Source organism: Telmatherina bonti (assembly GCF_933228915.1).
Source record: "Telmatherina bonti genome assembly, chromosome: 9".
NCBI lineage: Eukaryota > Metazoa > Chordata > Actinopteri > Atheriniformes > Telmatherinidae > Telmatherina > Telmatherina bonti.
In genome coordinates, this window is record NC_136627.1 from 11,131,936 (window position 1) to 11,159,869 (window position 27,934).

General features: G+C 40.7%; 3 protein-coding genes across 3 annotated transcripts; 2 read left to right on the plus strand and 1 right to left on the minus strand.

Moving 5' to 3' along the window:
- Positions 1-750: 750 nt before the first annotated feature.
- Positions 751-3,009, plus strand: LOC306760647 (retinol-binding protein 2-like; the record flags this gene model as incomplete). Its single annotated transcript, XM_079246596.1, has 4 exons — positions 751-823; positions 2,232-2,410; positions 2,538-2,639; positions 2,956-3,009. The coding sequence occupies 4 exons, from the start codon at positions 751-753 to the stop codon at positions 3,007-3,009; spliced, it is 408 nt and encodes a 135-aa protein (XP_079102722.1).
- Positions 3,010-6,413: 3,404 nt separating this feature from the next.
- Positions 6,414-20,078, plus strand: LOC306760710 (coatomer subunit beta'-like). Its single transcript, XM_079246677.1, has 21 exons — positions 6,414-6,482; positions 6,604-6,690; positions 6,806-6,932; positions 7,015-7,163; positions 7,302-7,448; positions 9,984-10,083; positions 10,173-10,315; positions 10,716-10,915; positions 12,386-12,496; positions 13,569-13,657; positions 13,739-13,845; positions 13,933-14,076; positions 14,523-14,653; positions 14,783-14,990; positions 15,168-15,278; positions 15,665-15,879; positions 15,967-16,059; positions 16,263-16,443; positions 16,606-16,677; positions 18,209-19,171; positions 19,476-20,078. The coding sequence occupies exons 1-21, from the start codon at positions 6,429-6,431 to the stop codon at positions 19,566-19,568; spliced, it is 3,525 nt and encodes a 1,174-aa protein (XP_079102803.1). The 5' UTR covers positions 6,414-6,428; the 3' UTR covers positions 19,569-20,078.
- An 825-nt stretch (positions 20,079-20,903) lies between these two features.
- On the minus strand, positions 20,904-27,804 carry mrps22 (mitochondrial ribosomal protein S22; the record flags this gene model as incomplete). The annotated part of the gene is made up of 8 exons (XM_079245783.1): positions 20,904-21,094; positions 21,521-21,629; positions 21,711-21,856; positions 25,087-25,170; positions 25,567-25,710; positions 25,928-26,092; positions 26,178-26,335; positions 27,678-27,804. The coding sequence occupies 8 exons, from the start codon at positions 27,802-27,804 to the stop codon at positions 21,002-21,004; spliced, it is 1,026 nt and encodes a 341-aa protein (XP_079101909.1). The 3' UTR covers positions 20,904-21,001.
- Between the last annotated feature and the right edge of the window lie 130 nt (positions 27,805-27,934).

The following is a 27,934-nucleotide window of genomic DNA, read 5'->3' on the forward strand; positions in this document are numbered from 1 at the left end:
ATGAATACTTTATGGAGACATCCTCACACTCCTGCTGATAAAGTAGCTCCGGCTGATTGAAGCATCTTATCTAGAAATGATTGTGAAAGAGCGCTTGATGTCAGGACTCTTAGGGAACATGTTCCAAACAGTACTTGAACTTATGTTGAATTCAGTGTAAAAGAAAAAAAAATCTTCCTTTACTTTAAAACTTTCCCTGAAATGAAAACCAGGAGAGATTCTCTTGACTCTGAGACATGCAGAAATGAGCTTCTGCATGTCGGTGAACATCTCTGTCGGTGCTTCTCTCCATCTTCCCTCCCTTCCAGGCCATTAGAGGGAGTAATTGCTGGAGCCGGCCTGCTGGGAGGAAATGGGAACTGGAAAAGAAAAAAAAAAAAAGAAATAAGTGCTGCAGATTGTTCCAGAGCATCAGCTTAATGTGTGGAGAGAGATGCGAGTGCACAAGCCACAATAAGCTTTGGTTAATGTGATTTTATTTTATGCAACAGATAGTGGAAGTGCATGCAGCTTGAGAGACTGTGTGTACACAGTGCAACACTAGAGGTTCATATCACTGAAGTGACACACACCCATGCTGTTGTGAAGGAATTATCAGGCGGACCCTGTTCTTTGCTTCATGAACACACACACACACACACAGAAACTCTGTGTATATAAAGGGTTCTGCCCTTGAATGCTCCCTCTCCTCATTGGAAAAGCAAACCTTGAGGCAAGCTGCTGCTGTCGCTGACACAACAGTGAAACAAAATGCCTGCAGACTACAATGGACGCTGGGAGATGGTGACCAATGAGAACTTCGAGGAGGTCATGAAAGCCCTCGGTGAGTTCCACGCATGCACAACACACGTAATGTAGCAGAGAAGGAAAGGATGCTGCAGGTGAGTTGTCTTTTAAAGACAGAAATCTAAATGACAGGTGGGAGCTGAAAAGTCTGACATGGGTGTGACGGAGAGGATGAGAGAGAGTTGGTAAGAGATGGAAAAGAGAGCGAGAAGAGGTGGAATAAAAAAGGACTGTTGTGGTGCTGCTTCGTTTCTTCATTGAGCTGCTGTCAGGATAAGTTAACCTCCACTCTGCGAGCAGTTGCCGTCTGTTGCCACGCCAAATAAATATTGATTCAGTCCCTTCTGCATTTTCATCCAACTGATGTGCAAAAACGAAGGACAGATCTGACCCTAGATCAGGCAACGGGGCAACTCATCTAAATGACAGAAATTTAAAGAAAAAGAAAAACTCTTCCCTGTTTGGCTCCCACCCAGAAACACTTTCATTATTCACAACTCTATCTGCGATTTATAAAACACCAGCTCGCACGAAATCCAGGAAATCCTCAGCGCCTTCACCTCATTTCCACCGAGCGGGTAGCAAAATGATATCCTTATGGAAATGTGTGAAAAATAACATTCAAATGGGTAAAAACGGGGGTCTCATCTGTAAGAGCGATGGGAAGAAATTGAATTGCCACTTTGGGGCAAATGGGATATGAATATCTAAACGGTAAAGATGGGTGGTTGACTTTGGCAGAGCTTGATGCTGAAAGGGGCGGAGAGACTCATTTAGGCCTGTTTTGACTCGGAGCAAGGTTATTTCTAACGGGTAAATGAGACTGTCAGAGGAACCCGCAGGAGTGGAATCATAATAAGCATCCTCTTGCTTTGGGTGTGTCTGTGCAAGATGCCAAGTCAGGACGGGAGAAGTCTTCACATCTCTGTTAACCCTTTGTTGGACAAATGGCTGTATTTGTACTTCAGCATTGGACATGCAAAAATAAAGCCTCTGCTTGCCCCGCTGAGTTCTCCGTTGTGTCCGTGACGACTTCACAACAATAACGAGACGGACTCCATTATCTGGTAGAACAATCTCTACTGAGAAAAACAAGGATTGACATACTTTGTGAAGGAGTCAATGCACACATGCTGTGGAACATAGAAACCATGTTACTGCAAAGGGAATGGATCCATACACAACATTCTCCACACCAGTCAGAGGCGACATCATCAGGTTAGATTCGTTATTTCACCGAGGTTTGGCATAAAAATGGGAAAAAGCTGCTGCCTGATAACTTCTGCTACTTCAGAAAATAATATTCACATTTTAAACTCTATTAATAAGACACTTTTCTGTTGTTGAAAATAAAGGAAGTATTTGAGTCCGTGTCGGATTCAGCTCATGTAAAACTGGCTCATAATAAAACCTGGGATGTTTCCTTTACCTGTTCCTGCTGGCAGATATCGACTTTGCCACCAGAAAGATCGGCTCCCACCTGCATCAGACAAAAGTCATCGTCCAGAATGGAGATAAGTTTGAAACCAAGACCCTGAGCACCTTCAGAAACTATGAGGTCAACTTCACCGTGGGGGAGGAGTTTGAGGAGCAGACGAAGGGTCTGGACAACCGAAAAGTCAAGGTGAGGGGCGGGGGGGGGGGGGGGGGGGGGGGGGGGGGGGGGGGGGGTTGGCTCCTGAATGATTTACACTCAGACCGCTGTTGGAAGAGTTTATCACTAATTTAATGCCTGATGTTTCTAATCCCAGACTCTGGTTACCTGGGATGGAGACAAGCTGGTGTGTGTTCAAAAGGGGGAGAAAGAAAACCGTGGCTGGAAACACTGGATTGAGGGAGACCTGCTGCATCTGGTGAGAAAAACGGGCGACACTGAGGGAGTTTGGAAACTACTGATATATTTACATGAGTCTAAATGTTTCCCATTCGTCCACTACTGCCAATTTAATCTGCAAAGTCAGCTTTGTCTATATGACAAAGGGCAAATAAAAAAACAATTTAACTTATTCAACCTTTATTAGTTACATCATCCTGAACGCTCTCCTATCTGCAGGCAATAACAATAAAACATACCTATCTGCAGCAGTCAGATAGCAGCTCTGTCATCACATCTGTGGCATTATGCTGCTTTCAAAGTCTGAAGGTCTGTGTCTTTTTTTCTTCTTCTAGGAAATCACTGTTCTGGACAAAGTCTGCCATCAAGTATTTAAGAAGGCACAATAAGAATGTTATCTGTACAAAACTAAGTCTGTAATAAAATGATTTAATACAACATTCTTATTTTATTGCACTTTGACTTAAAGAATAAGAAGGCACAATAAGAATGTTATCTGTACAAAACTAAGTCTGTAATAAAATGATTTAATACAACATTCTTATTTTATTGCACTTTGACTTATTGCACTTTGACTTAAAGAATAATGGTTGTGTTCCCCCCCCCCCCCCTACATTAGATACATTAAACACAGACGTGCACTGCTGGGTGTGTGGAGGTGGAGGTAACACACATCTGACAAAACGCATCCCCCTCCAACATGTAAAACTGAAGTTACTGAAATAACTTCATAAGACACAAAAGTGCCGTGCTAATTACAGATGGACGTGTTATAGTGGTTCTCTGACTCTGAGCCACATACCTGACATACATCGGTGTACGTGACCCTCACATCCATGCAGAAAGTATGTTTCAAATTAACCATCTTGCAGCCGTCCTCTAAATGTAAAGCTGGAAAACTGAAAATATTTATATATAATATGAGGAGAATGTTTTGTGGAGGGGCCAGCAACCTGTCCAGGGTGTACCCCGCCTCTCGCCCAGTGGCTGCTGGGACAGGCTCCACCCTCCTGTGACCATTAATCAGACTAAGAGGTTCGGATAATGAATGAATGAATGTTTGGTGGTGGATTCGAGTGTTTGCTGTGACAAAAGCGCCTACATTCCCCACATCAGCTTCTCTGTCAGAGATGATGCGTAAGATTTTCTATAATGTTTACTGACTCTGTTGTTTATGTGTTAATGTGTTAACAAATCAAGGTGCTAATTTCACAGATTTATGGATGGTTTTTATTTTGGCAGCCCTGTAAAAAAATGCTAAATTTATTTGATAAATGTACATTTTATATTTTTTACAGTTATGTCACAACGGCCTGATATGATCTTACAGCCTCCAGTGTGAGAACAACTGGTTTAGGAGACTGTTTGTTACGAACAGACTTGCATCTTTATGAATGCTATTATGACATAATCTTTAAATGAACTGTCGCAGAACTTGTCAGGCTACAAACTTATTCTTCTGACTGGATGGGTGTTTTATTGTCGGAGTCTTTTCTATGTAACTTTTTAAATGAAGACTGAATCCACGAAGGAGACACGGTCATACCAGTGTTAGTTAAAAACATTTAGGCAGTTTTTGGTTGGTTTTAGAGGGCTGCTCCTTCTGCTACTGTACATAGTTTGTGTCTACATGCATGGCAGCAGGGTCAACTGAAGAGGCAGAAAGAGAGGAAACAAGACTTCAGATGAGTTTTAAGCCACCGAAATACAAAACATCCAAACCGACAACATCCGTTTGATGATAAAATATGCAAATGAAATGAATTATGAACTGAATAAAAGCTGTATTAACAGTGTCATTGGGGGAAAAAACAGTAAAAAATTAAATGAGACAGGTTAAGAAAGATGTTGATGTGACATGCAGTCACACTGAAGAATGATAAACTGCCAGATGTCCTCCACTGTATTTGCTCTTAAAACATCTTGAATCTGTTAATAAATCCCCTTCCTACCACTGACAATAAATCTGACTGTGAAATCCTTTTTTTCTGTTGTATGATACATCATTTATACATTAGTTGACATTTTAAAAAATATGTTCCGTAAAAAAGTAATTATTTTAAAGTAAACAAAAAGAAATGACAAACTGCAAAAAAATTTTAATAAATAAAATTAAATTAGACAAGTCTCTGAATGGAAAAAAAAAAAAGACCCAGAATCTTCTTCTTTTTTTTTTATTCCACCCCAACTTTCACACACTCCCAGAGTTGCATGACTTCTCAGGTACAACGTGTTCCCCTGCTTCTCTGCCGGATCTGGAGCTGCTTTCACAGGAAGCGCAGAACGATCCACGTAGCCGAAAAATAAAGTCTTCATCAAGTTGGACAAAAGCACATACAGACAAACCGGAAACGCTCAATGTGATCTTCAAAAGAAAAGCATGACCGAATCAGACGATAGCTAAACAACAAAAAGGTGCAGTTTTGGGGGGGAACGAAATACAAGTAAGATTACAGTGTTTTGATGTCCCAGTGAAAATGAATAAAGAATATTAATTTCTAAAACACGTTTTTTTAATTTAATAAACTATTTACTTGTTTTTTTGTTTTTTTCTTTAACTAAACAGGGAATGCTATTTTGCAGTAATTATTCATTCATTCATTCATTTTCCTAACAGCTTATTCCAATTCAAGGTCGCGGGGAAGCTGAAGCCTATCCCAGCAGTCTTTGGGCGAAAGACAGCTCACCAGTCCATCGCATGGCCTTTACAATAATTAATAAAGGAATATTAGTAATATTTAACAGTCACTTTCATTTAATCAGTCAACTGTTGTTTAATTAAGATGATTAAGATTTTATGGTTTTACGTCCATAAAATACGACTTTTACGTCATTGAGAGGCCACTTCTTTGCCACTGCTTCTTTAATGTGTGTAAATTTTCGCTCACTTATTACTCAACTATACATTTAGGCAAACATTGTTCTGTGATCTACTTACAGAGAGATTGCGATAGTAGCTGGGTGGCATTTTTTGATGACATATATATATATATCGGATAGTTATGTCTAAATATTATCCCCCTAATATTTGTGAAAACTACAAGAACTGATCTTCACTTCAACACTAAAGTTTGTAGTTTGGTTTTGCGCTTGCAAAAAGCTTTTGAGGTTTACTTTGAAATTCCCAACCGGAAGTCACTATGTTATTATGTTTCGCTTGGTTGCAAAAACTTTCTCGGGCAGAGGACAGTAAGGCTGAATTTTTTTCTTTTGCTGCAAAGCAGGTCAGAGACACACTGATGTAGAGACATGGTGAGTATAACAGATAAACAAAATAACATACTGTAGCTTTAAATGGTTTGCTGCTTTATTATTTGCTTAAAGACACACTTTAGAATAACTTCTATCCTTAAACTCTGGTAGGAACTCCTCATGAAGTGTTCAGCACATACAAATACAATCAGCACAACGTAGAAATTTGTCTGGAATTAGTTTTAGAAAGAAAAAGAGAAGAAATGAGGAGCATTTAATGTCGTGCATATGTCATGTTTGCAGATTAAGCTGTATGAAAATATGAGAAGCCATGTATGCACTGACATGACACAAACCTGAGCAGGCATGCATACAAAATGTGGAATGGGAATTGGCAAGAGACACACCCCCTCCCAATTCTACCTTAAAAAAACTGAAAACATCAGGGCTGAGGACTGAGAGAACCTGCTGAGTGAGATGACTGGATAATTAATGCTGGCATTGATCACTGTGATAACATCTTATAAAACAGCCTCTGCGGTTGGACATCAAGCGGAGGCTGACAGCTCGGTCAGACCGAGTGAAAAGCGTGGACCTGCACCCCACCGAGCCCTGGATGGTGGTCAGCCTTTACAGTGGCACTGTTGTAGTCTGGAACCACGAGACACAGGTCATTATGATCACTCCGCTTCTCTTCACTCAGCTTCTTCAGTCATCAGTTCTTCAGTACTTTTGATTATTTCTTGGAGATGAATCCTTCCAGAACGTTTTGCTTTGATCTGTCTGTGCAGATGATGGTGAAAACCTTTGAGCTGTGTGATCTGCCTGTCAGAGTAGCCAGGTTCGTAGCCAGGAAACACTGGATCATTGCTGGAGCGGTAAGAAGACTCAAATGTTGCAGTTTTGAATATTGTTCATTCTTTAGTTCATAAAACCAATGTATTCCCCAATGCTTTGTTTAAGCTGCAGTCTTCTCCCTTTTGCCCTTCGCAGGATGACATGCAGATCCGTGTGCTCAACTACAACACTCTGGAGAGGGTTCACATGTTCGAGGCTCATTCTGACTACATCCGCGGCATCGCTGTCCACCCCGCACAGCCCTTCATCCTCACCAGCAGTGGTACGAAGGCTTTACATGTGATGGAAATGCTAAAACTGACTTAGTTTATGACGATCTTCATGCATTTTGTGTGCGTTTTCAGATGATATGTTGATCAAACTGTGGGACTGGGACAGAAAGTGGATGTGCAGTCAGGTGTTTGAGGGACACACACACTACGTGATGCAGATTGTCTTTAACCCCAAAGACAACAACCAGTTTGCAAGTGCCTCTCTGGACCGATCCATTAAGGTATACACACACAAATACACACTGAGGAATACAGTGGTCACACTGGAGGAAGATGCTATTTTTTTCCACTTTAGGAAGTTTAAAAAGTAGAGTTCTAGTGGGTTTTAAGGCTCAGGCTGTCGTTTGTTCTCCATTCAGGTGTGGCAGCTGGGCTCCAAGACCCCCAACTTCACTCTGGAGGGCCACGAGAAGGGAGTGAACTGCATTGACTACTACAGCGGAGGAGACAAGCCTTACCTCATATCAGGGGCGGATGATAATCTCGTCAAGATCTGGGATTATCAGGTAGTCAAACAGACACACATGTGTGCACACTGTGAATTGTGTGGGAGCAGAACTTGTTATTGTACGCTCATTACCAAACTATTTTTACAAAACATGTATTTTCTGATAATAATTTATAATGATCATTTATACTGTATTAATCCCAAGTAGGAAAGTCTTTCTCTGCGTTTAACCCGTTTTATTTACCCCAGTGGGCTTCCTGGGGGACTATTCTAATAGACGCAATAAAGAACATCGATCACTGTTTACTCAACAAATAACATGAATAATAAGAATTCACAAATATTTAAAAAGAACATAGATCAGACTGTAATAATTAGGAGGAATTGTAAACATCAGAACATACTGACCATAAATCAGTAGGTGGAAGATGAATCTAAAGAAACAGAGATCATGCCTCTACAGAGGATGCAAAATCATTCAGAGAACTATTATCTTGTTGACATAAACCAAATCTACAGTTCTGCTTTAGTCTGCACATCATAAACCTATCAATCAACTGATCAATAATAATCCTTGCTATGAAGCTGAACATATTTTATTGTAGGTAACCAGTATGAATCTCTGACTGATCACTAGAAAGGTATGGAGAGAATTTTGTTTCTTTATTATCCAATCAAATAAGTTAGATTTGAAACCAAAAATGATTTTTGAGAGCAAAAAAAAAAAAAAAAAAAAAAAGTGAGAATCAATTTTTTTTTTTTTTTTTGTAGAGAAAGAAACAAATTAGGTTCCAGTTAAAAAAAATATATTTGAGAAATCATACTTCTTCAACTACAATCAAAACTGATGTTTGTAAGTCAAAAATTACAACCATTGTGCATAAAAATAAGTCCTCTTCTCTTTACATTTTGAAAACATTTGCTAGCAAGTTTCAGAGTTTTGGTTGTAATTTTTTTTTTTTTTTTTTTTTGGGTCTCAACAATCATTTTTGGTTTCAAATCTAACTTATTTGATTGGATAATGAAGAAACAAATTTCTCTCCATAGAAAGATAAAACGTTGATAGCCTTTATTTAGAGCTTAGAATGTAAAGTTTTAATCATAGATTGTACATAAAAGGTTGTGGCTTTTCAGTGTGTTCCTGAAAAGCCACAACCAGCAGGACATTACCAGCTAACGGAGGTAAGCGGGCTAAAGCTACGGTAAAACCGCGGTTGGGCCGAAAATAAGGCCGAATTTCAAGATCTAAATGAATGAGTTATTAAAAAAAATCTTTCAACACCCACAGTTGTTGTGAAGGTAAACCTGACCTATTAAACCCGAAACGGTTTTTGAACCAGGCTGTAAACATCTCTACCACAGAGGTGCACAGCGCCGGTCCTCGAGGGCCAGAATCCTGCAGGTTTTCCATGTGTCCCTGCTCAGACACACCTGACTCAAATTAATCAGTAGTGCACAACTTCATTGGCTGTTTGATCCATTTAATGGAAACCAGGTGTGTTGGAACAGGAATATATGGAAAACCTGCAGGACAGCGGCCCTCGAGGAGCAACTTTGGACACCACTACTCCATTGAGATTGTCTGCCTTTTGCAGCCTCTAGTGGATGAAGAGGAAACTGCAATTTTGACGCTTCAGCATTGGCTTCACTTTTAACCACCGCAGTTTGCCGCTTGGTTTTAATCCTTTGAAGAGCTGTTTGTTCATCCTGAAGTCACAGTGAAACATTGAAACCCAATTCACGGGAAATCAGAACCTCCAGATCCTGGTGCAGGAAACGTTCTGAATTAGCCAGGCCCTCTTTTTATCACATCCAGATTCAAAATAATCATTTTATAACAAACGTTTAATGTAAAGTAATGATATATTTTCACCAGAAGCCTGTGCTTTAACACTATGTCACACTTGTGGGGGTGAGGAGGGGGAATCTTACTCAAGGTCACCTTGGCATTTCGTCAGGGGAGGCCTGGAATCAATCCACCAACCTTCTGGTTAGGTAGACGACAGCCCTTCCTCAGTGAGCTACAGCTGCCCGACTTGCCTCATCTTGTATTTTGTTGCTTTTTCTTTCCTTATTCCTCCCTTACTCCAATAATGTCCTCTTGGGTTTCTTTGCTAAATCAGTCATGGCACATGTCCAAAAAGCCGTTGTGTTGATGTCCAGTTGTTGGCATGTGACATGGCGCCGTAAACAACAACAGTTGTGATGGGATTCTCCGGGACAGAAAAATAATTGAAGTGCAGTTTCTCAGCCATCACACCAGGTCAGAAGCAGAGTTTTTAGGTTGGAAAGTTATGCATCTTGCTGATTCATAAAGTGAACTGTGTGTTGCTGTGAGCCTTGTTTTAATGCCTTTTAGATGTAAAAAGGAAATAGCAGGTAACAGGAATGTGTTTAATTAGCTACCTGTCTGTTTCAAAAGCCAAAAATCTTCTTTGTCTTCGAATTTCAAAGCTGTGAGACTTACATTTTGTGAGCATTTACTGTCAGTAGTGACACCATGCACCTAAACTCTGTAATAAAACACACACTCACACACAAGCACAGCATTATGTGAGTAGCTGACTGTGTCTGTTTTGTGTTTATTCACTAGAATAAAACTTGTGTTCAGACCTTGGAGGGTCATGCACAAAATGTGACGTGTGTCACCTTCCACCCTGAGCTGCCAATCATCCTCACAGGCTCCGAGGACGGTGGGTAGAACCACACACACACACACACACACACGCCCCAGATGAGCACAGTGCCTTGCTTAAATCTTACCGCTTGCTTGCTTCTCTAGGCACCGTTCGTGTTTGGCACTCAAACACCTACCGGCTAGAAAACACACTTAACTATGGCATGGAGCGGGTGTGGTGTGTAAGTGGCCTGACCGGATCCAACAATGTAGCTGTGGGCTATGATGAAGGCAGCATCATCATCAAGGTGTGTAGTCTTTTAAAAACTTGTCAGTATTTCTGAGTTTAGGGTTTAAGCTCTGTTGGGAGGTCTTCAGACTGCTGCTGGAAAACACGGATTTATAAAGTAATCATTGTTGTTGATGGAAAACGAAGCGATAAGATTCACTTTTAACCTATAAATAACACAACAGATTGTTAAAACCCACAAATCCCCACAGCATATAGAGGACATGGACCCTTTATCTCCCACAGCAGCTGTGGGCGGTTACATAATACACTCTCTGAGCTGGAGGTTCACCTTCACTGAACAAGTACTTTGCATTTCCTCAAACACACTTATAAGCCTTTTTGTTGTTTGTTTGTTTTGTTTGTCATGTCTTACATAGTTATTTTTTTTTATATACCCCTTCCCTATGTATTTTCAGCTGGGGCGGGAGGAACCAGCCATGTCTATGGACTCCAGTGGGAAAATCATGTGGGCTCATCACTCTGAGGTGCAGCAGGCCAACCTGAAGGTTCTGGGAGAGACTGAGATACCGGATGGAGAGAGGCTCCCACTAGGTGTCAAAGACATGGGCAGCTGTGAGATTTACCCGCAGACCATCCAACACAGCCCGAATGGAAGGTGAGCCACAAGTTCAAAATGATTTTTATGGCACATTTACTGCAATCCCCAGTTGCTTAAAGTGTCGAACAATAAAAACATCCATAAATTACTACAACAAAGACAGTGAAAACAAATGCACAAGGCTGGAATGAGAAGTAAAAAGCATTAAAATAAACAGTTAAAAAAAAAAATGTCAAGCTCAAATAGGTTTAAAAGTCAGTGCGAAGAAGTGAGTTGTGAGCAAGGACTAACCTTGACAGCTGGACAGCTGGACAGCTGGAATGTGGACTTAAAACCAGACTGGAACTTTTCTAAAACTTCTCCTAGAAACGTTGATGGTAAAATGTCAGGACATTTTTTTATCACATGATGAAAATACAAATTGAGATCTTGGCGTGAGCGTTGCCTTTCTTTGTCCTTTTACTCAAATCACCTTATTCCACTTCAAAGTCTTTCAATTTTACACCTTCTTATGTGTGTGTGTGTGTGTTTGTGTGTGTACTCATGCTGTGTCTGTTTAAGGGAAAAGAGGATGGATGGATGAGAAAGGGGGAGGAGGGATTAAGTAAGTATGGCTTGACAGGTGAGAGATGAAAGAGAGGATAAAAGGATGTGAATGCATGTGGGACGGTGCAGATGGATGAATGGACATAAGAGGAATGGATGCACGATGAGAGAGGTGGAATAAAAGAACGAGGGAGGGTAGGATGAACACACACACAGCTGTGTGAGTTCACCAGAAAGCTCCACAGGTGAGATAACTGGTGTGGTTAAATTTGATCAAATCAAGCTCACTGTCTTGTTAATAATTATTTCCAGTGTAATTATTTATTACTTCTGCCAAGGAGGTTATGTTTTTACCCTCCTTTATCTGTTTGTTTGTGTTCAAGATAACTAAAAAAGTTAAGGATGGATTTCCATTAAATTTTCAGGAATTGTTGGAAATGTGAAAGGGAAGAACTGGTTTCATTTTGGTGTTGATCCGGATTACCGTTTGGATTCAGGAATTTTTTACAACTGTGGCCCTTGGTGGAGGTTTGCTCTGTCCGAGTGCTTTTCTAGTATTCCCTAAGAAATGCTGCGCTGCGTGATGCATGTTTCCTCACATGTCGCCATAGAAACAGAAACCAGAGCTGCTGACCCCCTTCCAAATCACCTTATGTACCCTGATCGGTTGGCTACACTGGCCTGATCAGGCAACATCCATCTGGAAAATATTTAATTGATTACAAAATTAGTACACAACCTGAAGTGCAAAAAGTGTCATTAACATTTTAATATTAGTGTTTTTCAGGAAATTCTCAACTGTAAAGCACTATAAACTTTATTTACTTATTATTCATGTACTTTTGGCTGTGATGGATAATATGCTGCTGCACCAGCAGATAGGCACGTGCAGAACACATCAAATAGACACATTCACTAAGGTGAACATTGGTGCAGATTCTTTGTCTTGGCTTTTAGTTTTAACTTTGTTCTTCCTGGCAGATTTGTAGTGGTATGTGGAGACGGGGAGTATATCATCTACACCGCCATGGCCTTGAGGAACAAGAGCTTCGGCTCTGCTCAAGAGTTTGTCTGGGCACATGACTCCTCACAGTAAGTCTATTATACCTGAGCAATTTTACCACTGCTTAGAAAAATATTTGTTCTCTTGCAGATATTAATGGGAGGATAAATACATTGCACCAATAAAGTACATCAAATTATACATACAATGCTTGGAATAGAAGAAAACAGGCAACTTATGTATAATAATAATTAAGAGTGGATCACATGTTATTTTGCTGTCTCTGGGTTGTGCTTATGTATATGTAAGTATGTTTGTATGCATGTATGTGTGTATGCATTTATCTATATAATTATGGTTTGTAGGTGTGTCGGTGTGACGGAAAAGAAAAAAATGTTATTTGTAAATGTGTCTAAATAATCCCTTCAGAGATGGGCTGTGTAAACAGCCAGACACAAATACAAAATTATTCATTCATTCATGAATGAATGAATAATTTTATATGGTGATATATGGTTTATATGGAATGCATCCATACATTCATAATGCAATGAGATACCAGAGCTAGCTTCGATGCAGATTTGTGTATTTTCACAATGTCATGGGAATAAATAAAAGCACTTATTTGATTATTATAAGATGTTAGCATGATAATGTTACCTTTAAAGATTGATTGACTACATGTTTGTTTTGACTGTCGGACACTACAGCAGGGGGTCTCCAACTCCGGTTCTCGTGAGCTACCATCCTTCAGGTTTCAGTCTTTCCCACTGCAACACACTTGACCCAGATCAATGTCTCATTAACATGCATATGCAGAAGATGACATCTGGAGAACTTTTCCATTTGAATAAAGTGTTTTGTAGCAGGGAAAACTAAAACCTGCAGAATGGTACCCCTTGAGGACAGGAGTTGGTGACCCCTGTATTACAGTATGCTAGACTTTTCTAAGCTAGCTGTGAGCGCTAGCTTTAGCTAGCTAAGAAAAATCTAAGCTAGCTTTATTTTGATATTTAACACAAGGAAACTGATCTCACTTCAGGAAAGAAAAATGTCTTTCTCTAAATGGAAACTACTTTTAAAAGTGTTACAAGAACAAAATAAACATAAAATAACTTGATTCACAGTCTTGACCATCAAGCATGTTTGTTATATTTACAGATATGCCACGAGGGAAAGCAACACTGTGGTGAAAATATTCAAGAACTTTAAACAGAAAACAACTTTTAAACCAGACTTTGGAGCTGATGGTAGGTTTCTTTTCCTATTTATGTTAGGTTTGAATTTTTCTGCCTACACATGCTAAGTATTGACGTCCTCCTGTCCATCAGGTGTCTTTGGTGGCTTCTTACTGGGAGTGAGGTCAAACAGTGGTTTGGCTTTCCACGACTGGGAAAATGCTGCTTTGATCCGACGGATTGAGATCCAGCCAAAGCATGTCAGTGGTTATTCATTAGTGCAAGATTTTCTCATGGCTGCTGTCAGTTTATTGATTTAGCCTTTTAAAATGTTATTTTGTGTCCAGATTTTCTGGTCTGACTCTGGGGAGCTGGTGTGCATTGCTACAGAAGAGTCTTTCTTTGTGCTTCGCTACCTGCCAGAGCGAGTGTCAGCTGCTCATGAGTCCAAGGCGCAGATGATGGAGGATGGGATAGAAGACGCCTTTGAGGTCTTTTTCCAAATTTAATTGATGGGTGTCAGAGAACTTTAACCCTTTAACCTTCCCACCAAACAAAATTCCAAAGAAAAAAAAATTGTCTGTTTTTATGGTTGTTTTGGACAAAAATAAACAGAATAAATGTTTTTTAGCAAATGGTTGAGATGTTAAAAAGAAGAAGTTAATAATAATATAACAACAGTGAAGTGGTTGAATTTTGAAACAGTAACAAACAGTTTGGGTTATACATACCCAGACTGTTTGGTAGAGATGCTCAGACAGGTTTATTTCCACATTTTTTAAAAGAAATTCATTAAATTCACTGCAAATTTACCCCTTAAAAAGGTAGACCTTAAAGGGTTAATAAATACTTATTCTTTGGATAAAAATTCTTGCTGCTTGCACGCTCTTCCTGTTCTCATTCATTTCTTCTTGTGCCTGTGTTGCATGTTGAGCAGGTGCTGGGAGAGGTCCAGGAGGTGGTAAAGACAGGATTATGGGTGGGAGACTGCTTCATCTACACCAGCTCTGTTAACAGACTTAACTACTATGTTGGAGGGGAGATCATCACTGTAGCTCATATGGACAGGTATCACACGTTTCAGTGTATAAATTCATATTATTCATCCATTTGTATCCACAATTTCTTTTAAGAAACTTCAAACTTAAAAAAAAACATAACTTAAAACAAAAAACCTGCATCTCTGCTGCACTGCAGGACCATGTATCTGCTGGGTTACATCCCAAAGGACAACCGTCTCTACCTTGGAGACAAAGAGCTCAACATCGTCAGCTACTCTTTACTTCTCTCTGTGCTGGAGTACCAGACAGCCGTCATGAGGAAAGACTTCAGCACGGCTGACAAGATTCTGCCCACGATCCCCAAAGAACAGCGAACCAGGGTTGCCCACTTCTTGGAGAAACAGGTGTGACTGCCCTAACCTTTCTCTTTTTTTTCTTGCTGAATACTTGTAACATATAACTTTTTTTCTCCTAGAGTATCCATATTAAAGGAAGGATTATGATTCACACACAGTTTCTTTTATTCACTATGGTAGATTTTAAAAGATGCTATTTATTGTGTGTTTTCTTGTGTTGCACAGGGCTTCAGACAGCAGGCGCTGGCTGTGTCCACTGACCCCGAACACAAGTTTGAACTCGCTCTGCAACTGGGAGATCTCAAGACGGCTTACCAGCTGGCATTGGAGGCAGAGGTTAGAGACCAGTCTCTACATGTTGTATGGTAGCATTTGTATAAGTCTGCTATCACGTATCCACGTCTACTCATCATCTCAGGTTAGTTTTATAGTGAGCAATAATGTCCGCATTAATTGAGTGTGCTAATGAAGAGTTATTGTGTATAAAATGGACCTTTACTGAAGAGGATATGAAAGTCATAATGAATAAAAAATGTGTTTGAGTTTTATTGAATGAGATGTTTTCCATGCAGGAGAATGTATAGTCATTTGTTTGTCATATGTAGGTCTGAGAAGGTGAGTCACAGCTATGAAAGCTTGACAATGCACTGAGGTTCATGCTTTTCATCCTGCGATAATCCTCTTTCCTGTCTCTTTGGCACCTCTGGATGCGGGGGCTTCAGTCAGAGCAGAAATGGAAGCAGCTGGCAGAACTTGCAACTGCAAAGTGCCAGTTTAGCCTGGCTCAGGAGTGTCTGCACCAAGCTCAGGATTACGGGGGATTATTGCTGCTGGCAACCACCTCGGGCAACGTGGAGATGGTGGGCAAACTGGCCGAGGGGGCAGAGAAGGACGGAAAGACCAACGTGGCCTTTCTCACCTACTTTATGCAGGGCAGGTGAGTGTTTGAGGTGCAGGGAAAGGAAATGAGGAAATGAACCCTTAAAACTTTTGTTTTTTAATATTTCATTCTTTATTTGCCCAGACTGGAAAAATGTTTGGACCTGCTGATCAAAACAGATCGACTTCCAGAGGCTGCATTTCTGGCAAGAACGTACATGCCCAGCCACGTGTCAAGGTAAGTGCATGACATACTACCTAAATAGTGGCTCTGTAGCATTCGTTATCATGCAGAATGTCGCCATATGCCACTTCTTCATCATTTGTATAAAAGAGAAAAAGGTCCAGACCAAAACAAGTTCAGTTCTGCGACTCCAGAAGGTTTTTAGTTATGGAAGCCTGCATCGCTGAAAAGTTGCACGTATGCCTCTCTTTCTCCAGAGTGGTGAAGCTTTGGAAGGAGAGTCTCTCCAAGGTTAACCAGAAGGCAGCAGATGCTCTGGCTGACCCCAGCGAATACAGCAACCTGTTCCCTGGCCTGGAGCAAGCCCTGCTGGCTGAGCAGTACCTGAAGGAGACTCATGTCAGGGTCAGACCTGCAGCAGAGTACCCACTCATTATGGTCAGTGAGAGTCAGCACAACTGTTGTAAAACTTTACCCGACTAAACAGATATTTCACATGATACTGTGCAAAAAAGTTGCAACATCGAGCCAGTTTTTTAAGAGGATTTATTTGATATAGAAGAAATGTGTGAAATGACATTTTGCCTGTTTGTTCTTCAGCCAAATGAGGATCGGCACGTTCTGGAGGAATCTGATGGCTTCATTCCCAAAGGAGGGATCGCAAAGCCAGAGGTGACAGCATGAGTCTGTGTTGCACCATTCAGACACGTACATGCCCAGATAAGTGCCAGTCAGACCAAGTATATGGACAGAACAGGAATTATCCTTAAATGTACTCTTTGAGATTATCAATGCTGCAATGAATCTATTTAGTATTACCAAATGAACCTTAATACAAGCACAGCCAGATTCTCAACATGACAGCTTGTCATCTATGTGTGCACCGGCAGACGTTAGGCAGCAGTGTCCATCAACAAATGATCAAACAAATGTTTATTATTTCCTTTTGGGTTTCTGGGAGAAAATGTGATGATTGAAGCTTTTACTGTAAAGAAACAGCGTATATTAGAAAAATGGGAATGCTCGTTTTCTCCACCATTAAGCCAAATATTTCATTGGCATGTGTGAGAGTATCCAGTAATGACACATTTAAACAAAAGATAACATCCCTCCGGTGGGAGACAACAAAAAGACACAATTACAAATAGAAATGTGAAAGACTGTTGAATCACCTGACTAGGAATACTGTTGGAGTCAAATTCATTATTTCACAAATTATAATTTAATTTAAAGGAAAGATAAAAATATATAAAAGGATTTTGAGCTCTGAAGGTTTATATTTGATAAAATGTATAATTTTACGTTTCTTAAGTTACCATACGTCACTGGGAAGTTGCTGATTAGTCATATGGAAGCCAGAGACGTTAGAAGCAACATAGTTTTTTTGACCGTGTAATCCTGTTTTGTTATATTGTTCTTATTAAAACTAAAAGAAAGAAGAACTGGTCTACTCGTGTTTCAAATACAAAGTTGCCAGACTGACTTCAAAGTGGGCGGGGTCACATTGGCATGATCGCTCTTCTCTGAACACGTTCCACTCTGTATGTTCTGCATGTGACACAGTCACTGGGTTGTGTGCAGGATTATTCACTAACAGCAGCTTGTTTTCTTTGTCTCCCATTAATATTTAACCTGATAGTTTATGGTGCTCTTGACACTTGATAGTCTAGTCCTCTGCGGGGGGAATTAGAATCTAAGATTGGCCTGTTTGTGTCTTTGTGTGTGAATATGTAGGTACATGCGTCTATATAGGCAAATGCGTATGGCTGTATATGCGTACGTTTATGCAAATGTCTGTTTTTTCCTTCTTTCTCTTTCTATCTCTCTCTTTTTCTCTCTCTCTCTACGAGGTGTTTTCTTACTCTTTCTTTTATCTTTCTGTTGTTCCTATCCTCTCTGGTCTGGTCCAGCTGTAGAAACTCAAAAATTTACACAAAATAAATAAAGAAATAAAATAAAAATCCAGAAAATCAAGGGGATCATCAGACCAGTAATGCTCCCCTTGGCAAAGTAAATTTGCTCAGCAGAAACCAGTGTAATCCTGTTTTGTTGTATTGTTCTTATTAAAACTAAAAGAAAGAAGAACTGGTCTCCTCGCGTTTCAAATACAAAGTTGCTAGACTGACTTCAAAGTGGTGGTAAAGAAGAAAAAACTAAGTGCCACTACAAATACAAATGTGTTTTTCTGTGTTTTTATGTACAGGAAGTGGAGAGCATTAATGAGGCCCGCATCACACCAGAAGCTGAAGCATCAACAGCAGAGGAGCCCGCTCCACTAGAATGGCAGCCTTGCTCTGATCCTGCTGAGGAGAAGGATGTGACAGAAGAAGTCTCTCCTCATGTTACTGAAACTGACGCGTGTTTTGAGACAAATCAAGCACCGCCTGTGTCATGTGAAGTGGAAGACATAAAGGAGGACGATGTGAGATCAGACAGTTTGGTCTCTGAAGAAGAAGAAGAAAGCGTTTTGCAGGAGTCCATTCCTGTGGTTCCAGCCACAGAATCAGAGATGGTGCAGCTCAGCCCGGTGGGAGAAGTCAGACCACCTGCTGAAGCGATTGTCCAGGATGTGACTCCAGCAGCAGAAACTCCGCCTGAAACAAACACCATTCTGGCAACTGAAGAGGCAAGAGATGAGGCAGGAGTAGGAGAGGGCGTCCTAACAGTTGGCGCTGGAGTTGCATCAGAATCCGCAGCAGGTTGGGAAAAATCCAGTAACGAAACGGAAACAGAAATCACCCCCACAGAAGAGCCGACCATGATGGACGCAGCAGCTGCAGAGGAGACATCTGATGACAAGGGCCTTGTTGAGGATACAGCCCAGCCACACATCCCAGTAGAGGAGCTCATTTCTTTCCACACCACAGACGCTCCAGTGATGGATGCATCTGTCACAGTCCAAGCTCTCTCCTCTTTGACCCTCGAGTCATCACAAGACTTGATTTTAGACGCATCAGAGGTGTTGAAACCAGAGCCCGAACAAACCCCAGCACTTCCAGTTGAGTCAGAGGACAAATCGGAGCAGGAGGCGCTTGAAGCTGAGCCAGATATTTTAGTCCCAGAAGTAGCTCCTGCGGAGAGGAACGCAGCAGAGGAGGAGGAGGAGGCGGGCAGTGGGGGATCTGAGGAACCTGCAGAAGACCTTGAGGCAGACATGAACGATGGGGTAAACAAACTTTGAGCTGCAACATAAATATTAGATGTAAACAACGCAGTGAGAAAAGAAATCATGGTTTTTACTTAGCAAATGATCCAGGGTTGCTTCAGTTGGTCAGGTTTAGATTTAGGAATGTTATCTTTTTGTTCCTGTTGTTGGATAAACCAGTCAGAGATGCAGCAGTGATGCTGTCATGAAAGCTAAAGCTGCTCCAATACCATGTGTGTGACCAGAGAGTCAAAGTATAACTGCATGTAAAAGTTATATGCTAACCCAGTCTCTTTTCCTCCATCTCCAAACATTTTATCTGCAGGACCTGGATGATTTGGATCTGGACAACTTTGACCTGGAGGATATGGACACTCCGGATGTCAGCCTAGAAGAGGATCTGCTGGGAGAAGACTAGAAGCTGAAGATTTCACGAGTTTGTGAGCAACAAGAAGAAGGGCGAGACACGCCACCAGCACTTTTCCTTTAAAGGGAGAGGAACCACAATGTGTGGAGTGATGAATATGGATGCATTTAGGAAAACTAAGCTGTTCTTTTTATAGGTTATTTGTAGCAAATAGCTGAAAAGTTCCAAGTTTCTTTATTTCATTTCCTCCTGACAGCAGCGCTACATAAACCTGACAGCTACCTCTTTATATTCCCCAGCCCTTAAGTATCACCACTGTTGATCAGTGTTATGAAAGCCATCAAATCCAAGCAGTGTTCTATTATTCACCATTCAGGAGAAAACTTCTGGATCTTTTTTGTTTTTACCGAGTTTACAGGATGTATTCTGAAATGCTAAATAAACGGGATGCACGGATACTATTAGTTCCAAACCAAAGTACCGATGTGTGTACTGATAAATCCCAGTACAGTTCCTAATGTTTTGCCTGGTAAAGATGAGATGCATTCACTAGTAACCAGTGGGGACCAGAATGTCAAATATGACGACTGTTTACAATATCAAATGTGCTTCCTGTAAATCTGTGGTTCTCACCCCCCAAACAATATACCTTGGTGAACATGAGCCCCACCCCCACACGACGACTGAGTGGTTGTATCATTCTGATGCATCATTCCAGTCACATCACCGCCATCCTCTTAACGTCGGCCTATAAACTGTCAGAATCTTCATCAGTTCAGCCTTCCAACATGCTCTTCCCAGAGATGATGCTAAATTCAGATTCTAACGTGTACTTACTTTGTTGTTTTGGTATTAAGGCGCCAAAAACTTAAGGTACTTATTTCCGATTTATCTCCACATTAATGGAAAAATTGACAGCTCTGCTGGAAAAACTAATTTGATAAATATAGGCTTTTTTTTTTAGTTGTCTGGCAACCCTCACAGGGGTGCCACCTCCCAGTTTGAGACCCTTTGCTCTAAATGTAAGTAAACATTTTTATAAATACAGAGCAAAAGTACACACACACAGTATCAGACTGGTACCTGATGCTGGTATTGGCGCATACCTACTAAGCAAGCCATTGAATCCAAGATACTGTAATGTCTTTTTTACTTCGACCTCATCACACGACGCGTCTAACAGCCAGAGTGAACAAAGTGTTTTCATGGATTATTATCTAAACTAAGATCAAAGTTGTCATCGCTGCTGTTTTATGCTTTTTCTTTCCTCTTTTAAATAAAGTTTATTTGGACGCTACTGTGAATCTGAACTGGTAACATTAAATATAAGTAACTTCCTATTTATTATCCAGGCTTCGATTTCAATTTCAACAAAAACATTTTATTTGCTATATACATCAGTTTTATTCTGCAGGTTAATATTCACATCAAGACAAATTCTCCATGAGAAACATTTCTGATGAAGTCACAGGAAGAGTGGTGTGTTAGGCAGCCGAGCCCTCAGCAGTTCTCTGCTCAAACGCCTGCAGAGCCAGCTCGATGTAGCCCGACCTCTGGGACTCCCTCTGGCTGTAAATCTGCAGAGACAAGCGTTACAGGTCAGCATAATGAAGGAGACCAATCCAGTCCATCACATAATCCTAAAGTGTAAAAAGCATTAATAGTATTAGAACTAGACTGACTACACACAGCTGACATAGTGATTGTTAACCACCATGACTGAACCAGACTTTAAAAGACCCCTCCCCCCTCTTGCAACTACAGTCCCTGACCTGAGGAATCCTGGACCTGGCCTCACGGCTCCAAACTGCTGAGTGAATCTTAGAAGAACCAGCTTCAACGTGACCTCTTAAGCGCTTTTCTGACTCCTGGTTTTATTCTGAGTATCCTGGGAAAACTATTTTATTTGACCTGGATCAAATGGCAACTCATAAAAAGCAAGGTGTGTAAAAACAGAGCCATGAATCAGCAGAAGTTTTTCCTCAAAGTTCAGCTGTTCTCACCTTAAGCAGGTCAGTGCCGGTGGCCTGCTGGGCTGCAGCTTCCTGAGCAGACTCGCTGTGCGGATGGACCGTGTGGAACAGAGACACCAGGCTCTCCGCGTCCTGAAGCCTGTAAACACAGCTACACCGTCAGGGCCTGGAAGGAGTTTTTAGCCTGCAGCCACAAGTCGTGGCATGTTGGAAAACTCACAGTTCGTTCTTCAGCATGTCCACGATCAGCCCGTCCACCCTGCGAGCATTGACCAAGTACCACGCCATGCCTCCGAAGTGTCTGGTGGATCGCAGCAGCCCGTATTTCCCGTGCTTGTCCAGGTCTTCGTATGTGGCTGCATGCACCTGGCCAAACAAAGAAAAAGAAAGTAAAGCTCTACGCTATACGCTGTGACAGTGAAGACGTACAGAAAGAAAAAAAAAAACCAAGTCATGTTGAAACCTCGAGCCTTGCGTGTGTGTTGAAGGCTACGGCTGATGCCATGTGTGTACGGTAACCATAGCTGATAGTCACAGGATCAAGGTCAATGAAAAGTTCGTCTGAACAGGGCCTCCATGTTTCTGACACGTGCTTTAGTAATGATGACACACCTCCAGCACCAAGTAGCAACTCATTCAGAAGATGATTTACTTTATCGTTCTTTAAAACAATGTTTTCTGTCTGCTTCGTCACGAGAAGTGACACAAAGATGGTTGGAGATGAATCACATATGACGTCTAGATACTTTATTCAGAAGATGATTTATATGGAGAGTTGTTGCTAATCTGGAACCAACTCAAACTTGCTGACAGCAACATTAAGAGTAATAAATGTCAGTGTTCCAAGAAAATCGTTGGTTATTTTCATACTACTTCATTTATAAAATAATCATCTGCTTCTGCCAGGTTTTAGTTTTGTTTCAGCTGTGGACGTGTTTGGTTCATGAACCACTCTTTCCTAAGTTCTGCATAGTTGTGCTAATGTTTAATGAACATCAATGATAGACTGAAGTTATGAGGACTGTGACATTATGCTTGTGTCCTGATTCAATTCCAATTTTTTTGGGTGCCAATTTGATTTAAATTGCGATTCTCTCGATTTTTTTTTTTAATATTGTTGATTTTTATCTCCTAAAAAACCCCCAAAAAATGTACAAAACTTTTTTTGCTCAGCATTTTACTTAATTTCAATTAGGACAACACACAGTAGGCAGACCATCATTCTGCTGCTATAATGTCCAAGAAGTCAAGTACAAAGATCAATAAAAACAATAAAAATGACAAAAAAAATTTATAATGCATTATTTCTAATGATTTGAAAAATGTTTTAAAAAATTCTGATGTTTGATTTTTTCTACTCAATTTCCCTCCTCTAGAAGTTACTGGACAAGAGGGACAAAAGTAAATAAAAACAAAAAAACCCAACATGCTCTGTGGCATGCCACATGCTGCAAATAAGCGTGCACCCACACCGGGATAGTCTGAGGACTCAGTTCGATGGCAAGAAGTATCATGTCTTCATTTATTCTGGTTTGCATTTACAGAAACACCAAACTTCCTGGACAATGTCACAGTTACAACAGCTGTTTGTTTGGGGATGTTTTACCCCAAATGGCTGCTGGCCATAGAGAAAAAACGCTGGATAAACACTAGGAGTGGGAAAATTGAATATTGGGATTTTTTTCCTAAAGTGGAACTATTATGTGCATTTCAGGCTAATTTATTTTTATTTCTGAGACCAGAAGGGCTCGGATTGATGGATTTATTGCCCCAAATCCCTTTATTTACTTCAGACCAACCCTCTCCGTAGGCTGTCAGATCAGCCTGCGGGCAAAACGAGTGGATTGAGACTCTTCCGCATTAAGCCCCGCCTCCCGCCACTGCACTACATCGGGAGCGCGCACCGCACCTGCTTTCACCGTCATTGTAACATCTCATAAACAGAAGGATTAGGCTAATATGAACTCAATAAAAAAAACCAAAATACAATGTCAACACATAGCATCCAGCCCTACATGTTGGAACCTGAATCAGACCCTGAAAACGAAGTGGAAAACAGCAACCCACAGCAAGGAATGCAGCAGGATGTCTCTCTTTGGTAAACTCACCAGCCATCGTTGGAAATAACTTTATCCCACGTTTTCCACCCGCCTGATGTATTTGTACATGCCCTTGTTAACCAGTAGAAGGTAACCAATCACCGAACCTTATCCCCCGGGACGTCACAAGGATTTCCAAGTAGAAAAAACTCTCTAAAACGACACGTTTTTCGTCGCCATGGAAACTGAATGGCGAGGTGCTGGAACTCAAACTCAAACATGCGTTGAGGTGATTAAAAAAAACGGTGTCGTTCACATGTCTGATGAGGATTCAACACTGTAACACTGTAGAAAGCTCAGAAAACTTGAAATACCATAATAGCACCCCTTTAACAATTTTAAAATCGAATTTTTTTTCAAAAATTGATTTTCTTTCTTCTAATAAATGAATATAATCCACTATAAAATTTTTGTTGTTTTTATGGATCTTTTTACTTATCTTCTTGGGCATTATAGCAGCAGTCTGGCTACTGGGTTGCTTTTCCAAACTGAAATAAAAAAAAAATTAGCAAAAAAAATGTTGCACTTTTTTTTATGTTGATTTTAGTCCACAAAAATCAGCAATATCAAAGAATTGTGATAATCACAATTTAAATCAAATTGGCACCCAAAAAGTCAGAATGGAATCGGGCCAAAAGCATTTGGTCACAGCCCTAATGAACAACATTTGATTCATCAACTTGCCAAGGCAGAAAACAGAAATCCTGCCCCTTCCGTCACCTCATTCACTAAATAATGGAGTAAAACTAAATAAATGCCGTCCTTTTTTAGATTCTATTTTTAATGTCTTTTAAAATGTTTTTTGCTTTCTTTTACTGCATGTATTTTACTGTGAGCGCCCAGAACCTGCAGAGGACCCTGTCAGAATGGATGAGTAAAGCTTCATCTTCATTAGCCTGATGTTTAAAACTAATGCAGTTTTCTTAAGATACGGCCCAAAGTCAAACGTTTTCCAAGTCACTTCCTCCGTTTGGTTCCCTGGATGGTCTGTTTGCGTTCGCGCTGTCAGAGAACAACCAGGATTTACTTGCAAGTAAACCAAGACCCGGGTTTTAAAACAGACCAGTTTCGTTGAATGGTCGCCACCTGAGTGGAAATCAGCGTTTACGTGGCTCTGTGGTCGCGGAGCGGGGTTGATTCAGGGCGGACCGAACAGAGCCAGCGAGAATGTCTAACTTAATAAGACTGCAGCGCTATTGATGGTTTCCCTGCTGTTATCACTTTAAATTCATCATACTGGCCATCTTAATATATTTCTTTTTATCTCAATTATATGGTTTTTTTTTACAGTGTAAAATGTCATAAACAAAAGGCTTTCATCACAATTTTTACGACGGCATTTTTCTTTATAAAACCAGGACATTTTCTCCCTTTTTGCTTCACATTGATCTCATACGCAGCTTCTCGAGAATCAAACTGACAGAAATCTGTCAAAACTAGTTTTACAGTTGGTTTGGTGATCTGCTTAAAATAACAAGAAGTTCTGTTTCCACTTACTTTGATAAAGTCTGAAGAGTCTGGCTCAAACTGAACCAGACACAGGTCCAACACATCTTCATGACGATCCTGAGCGAACACCATCTAACACCAAGAAAGACGTGTAACTCAGTACATGAAAATGAAACTTAAAACCCTTTCACTGCTCGGAGACACACGTTTTCAGTTACTCTGCACAATCAGACCTTTATTCAGGCCTATGTGGGTGTTCACAAAGCTCCCTTGATGCACGTGCACTATTTATCTGGAAAATTTTCCAGACTTTGTGCCAGAATCCTTTCAATCCCCGTTCCTGAGCAGCATTTATCGCTTCATATTTCAGCTTTGTGAAACATAATTAAACCTTGAACTGACTACAGAAAGCATAAAGCAAAGCAAACATCTGTCACAGAATGAATGCTGTGACAAAGGGTCTGTGGCAGTGCACGGAGAGAAAAAGTAAAGATGAGATAAATTCTGTTAGATATTACAGTTTCCAACCTTAAGGTTCTCTTCTTTAAAGAGAAGAGGTGCTGTTATCTTGCGTCCTTCCTTGGGGAAGTAAACCTGAATAAGCCGGTCCCTCTCATCCCACGTCGCCTTCCTCAGAGTCCCATTAGGCTCCCGTACAACGATGAACCTCTCCTACAATAATTCATGAAAGCAAAGTATTGGAAATATACTAATTTAATTAACTTAAACGGCAGTGTTCAGGTTACACTGCAACAAAAACTAGTATGGTTGATAAATCTAAAATTATAGACACAACAACAACCACAAGAGTAAATCCGAGAGAACTAGCAGTTCCCAAACCTCCAAATGCAAGCTCTACATATGCATACACAAGCAAATGTGTGTGTACCCTGTGTGGGATGTTGTAGGTTATGTCTGTGAATACGTATTTGGCTGTGTCCATGCCATCCAGGATCTTATCCTCAGCCAACACATCGTTGATGGGCCTCCTCTCTGGAAGAACAGGAGGCATCTGCAGCAGCTTCTTAGCTTGTTCTTTTGCCAAAAGGACTGCCTATGAACACAGGGGGATTAGATTAAACAAGCGCAAATCAACGCGAACATGCATGTGTGTGTTCTTATATCTGCGTCAGGGGCACCTGCTCCAACTGTTCATCTGTCATAAGTTTATACGTGGGAGGCTTCAGCTCCTGTTTAATGGGTCGGAACACTTTCTGGAGGTCCAGTCCTGTTATCGTGGTGAGGATGTCCTGCACGGCTGGATCTGTAAACTTGGGCTTTGCGTTGTCTGTGGGTGCTGCAGAAAATGATGCACTTATTAGAGGTTTGAATGAACCATGTCAAACTATCTGTAAAACTTGTGGACGCGTGCATTCGAGAAGACACAACTTAATGACTCAACTTCAAAGTACACTTGAGGACCATGTGTGTCCAAAGTCAGTCCTCAAGGGCCTGTTCTGCAGGTTTTCAACGTATCCCTTTTCCAACACACCTGGCTCACATTAAACAGAATCAACGGCAAATAAAGTTCTGCGCAGTGACTGATTAATCTGAGTCGGGTGTGTTGGGGCAGGGAGGCGAGGAAAACCTACAAGATTTGGCCCTTGTAGTCTGAAGCTTCACTCCCACAATCCAAAGACATGCATGTTAGGTTGATTGGTTACTCCAAGTTGTCCCAAGGAGTGAATGTGAGTGTGGATGGTTGTGTCTCTGTGATGGACCGGAGACCTGTCCAGGGTGTACCATGCTCCAGTATATTTAAGCAGAAACTAAACTAGTCTCTGAATGACTGGAGAATGCATTTAGAAAACAGGGCGTGATGGCTCAAAAAAACTTGCATTTGTTGTCTGACTTCTGTTATGGAGGTTTTTTTCTTTTTTTTAACAAATCTCCCTAAAAAGACAACTGAATGCTGTTGCTTGTGTTCATTAAGACCAGAAAAGAGAAACATATCAGTCTGGTTCTTGCATCTCTATACTGGTTTCCTAAAATCTTCTTGTTGTGATAAAAGCTCTGAACAGTTCTGGTCTAAAATATATACCTGATCTGCTGACCCAAAAGAACCACTGAGACTTCTAAGATCATCTTGGTCACGTTTCTTTTCCAGTCAGGGAGTTAAAACTTTAGAGAATTTGTGTTTCTATAGTTTTTATGCTCTAATATTTGGGGTAAAAAAAACAAAACAAAACTAACAAACAAACACCCAGAAAGCCTGATGTCCACTGAAACCTTAGTTTTGTAAGGTGGTTTTGAATATTGATGCATTTCCTGTTTACATCTGCTTGTGTCACATGTTCCTTACATATATCGATGTCTGATTCTCTATTTCAGCTTTTTCTGTTGTTAAAATTTATTTCGGTATTTTATTTTTGTTCTGAACATGAAATGTGCTACACTAATAAACCTGCCTTGCCTTCCCGAATCCATGTAATACCAAAGCTGGACAATAATAACTTTAAAAACAAAACTACACAATATCTATGTGCAATTTGTGTTTCTGCAGAAATTAATCACCTTCCCACTTTAGTTAAACTTACTGATCTTCTGCTGCTAGCAGCGGAGCTAACGAAGCTACAAGGTCAGCATCATAAATGAGGGGAAAATCAGTTCAAATTATAGTCACAGTCGTAAAAACATACCATTGTCTTCTGTTTCACTGCAAAACGTCCTTAAACTACATCTCATCAACGATTGCTTACTCCTCTGCACATTTTTCATTCGAGAGTAGCTCCGAAGTAGACACCGTGCCGTGCCGAGCGCCGCCATCTTTCTTGTTACGTCGTTTACGCAACAGGCACGCTGGTCAATGAGACGCAACTGTTCATGGGAAATGTAGTGCGTTTTCATGTGTACGTGTAGTCTCAACATTTGCTTTATTTTCCTGCCCCACTGCCGA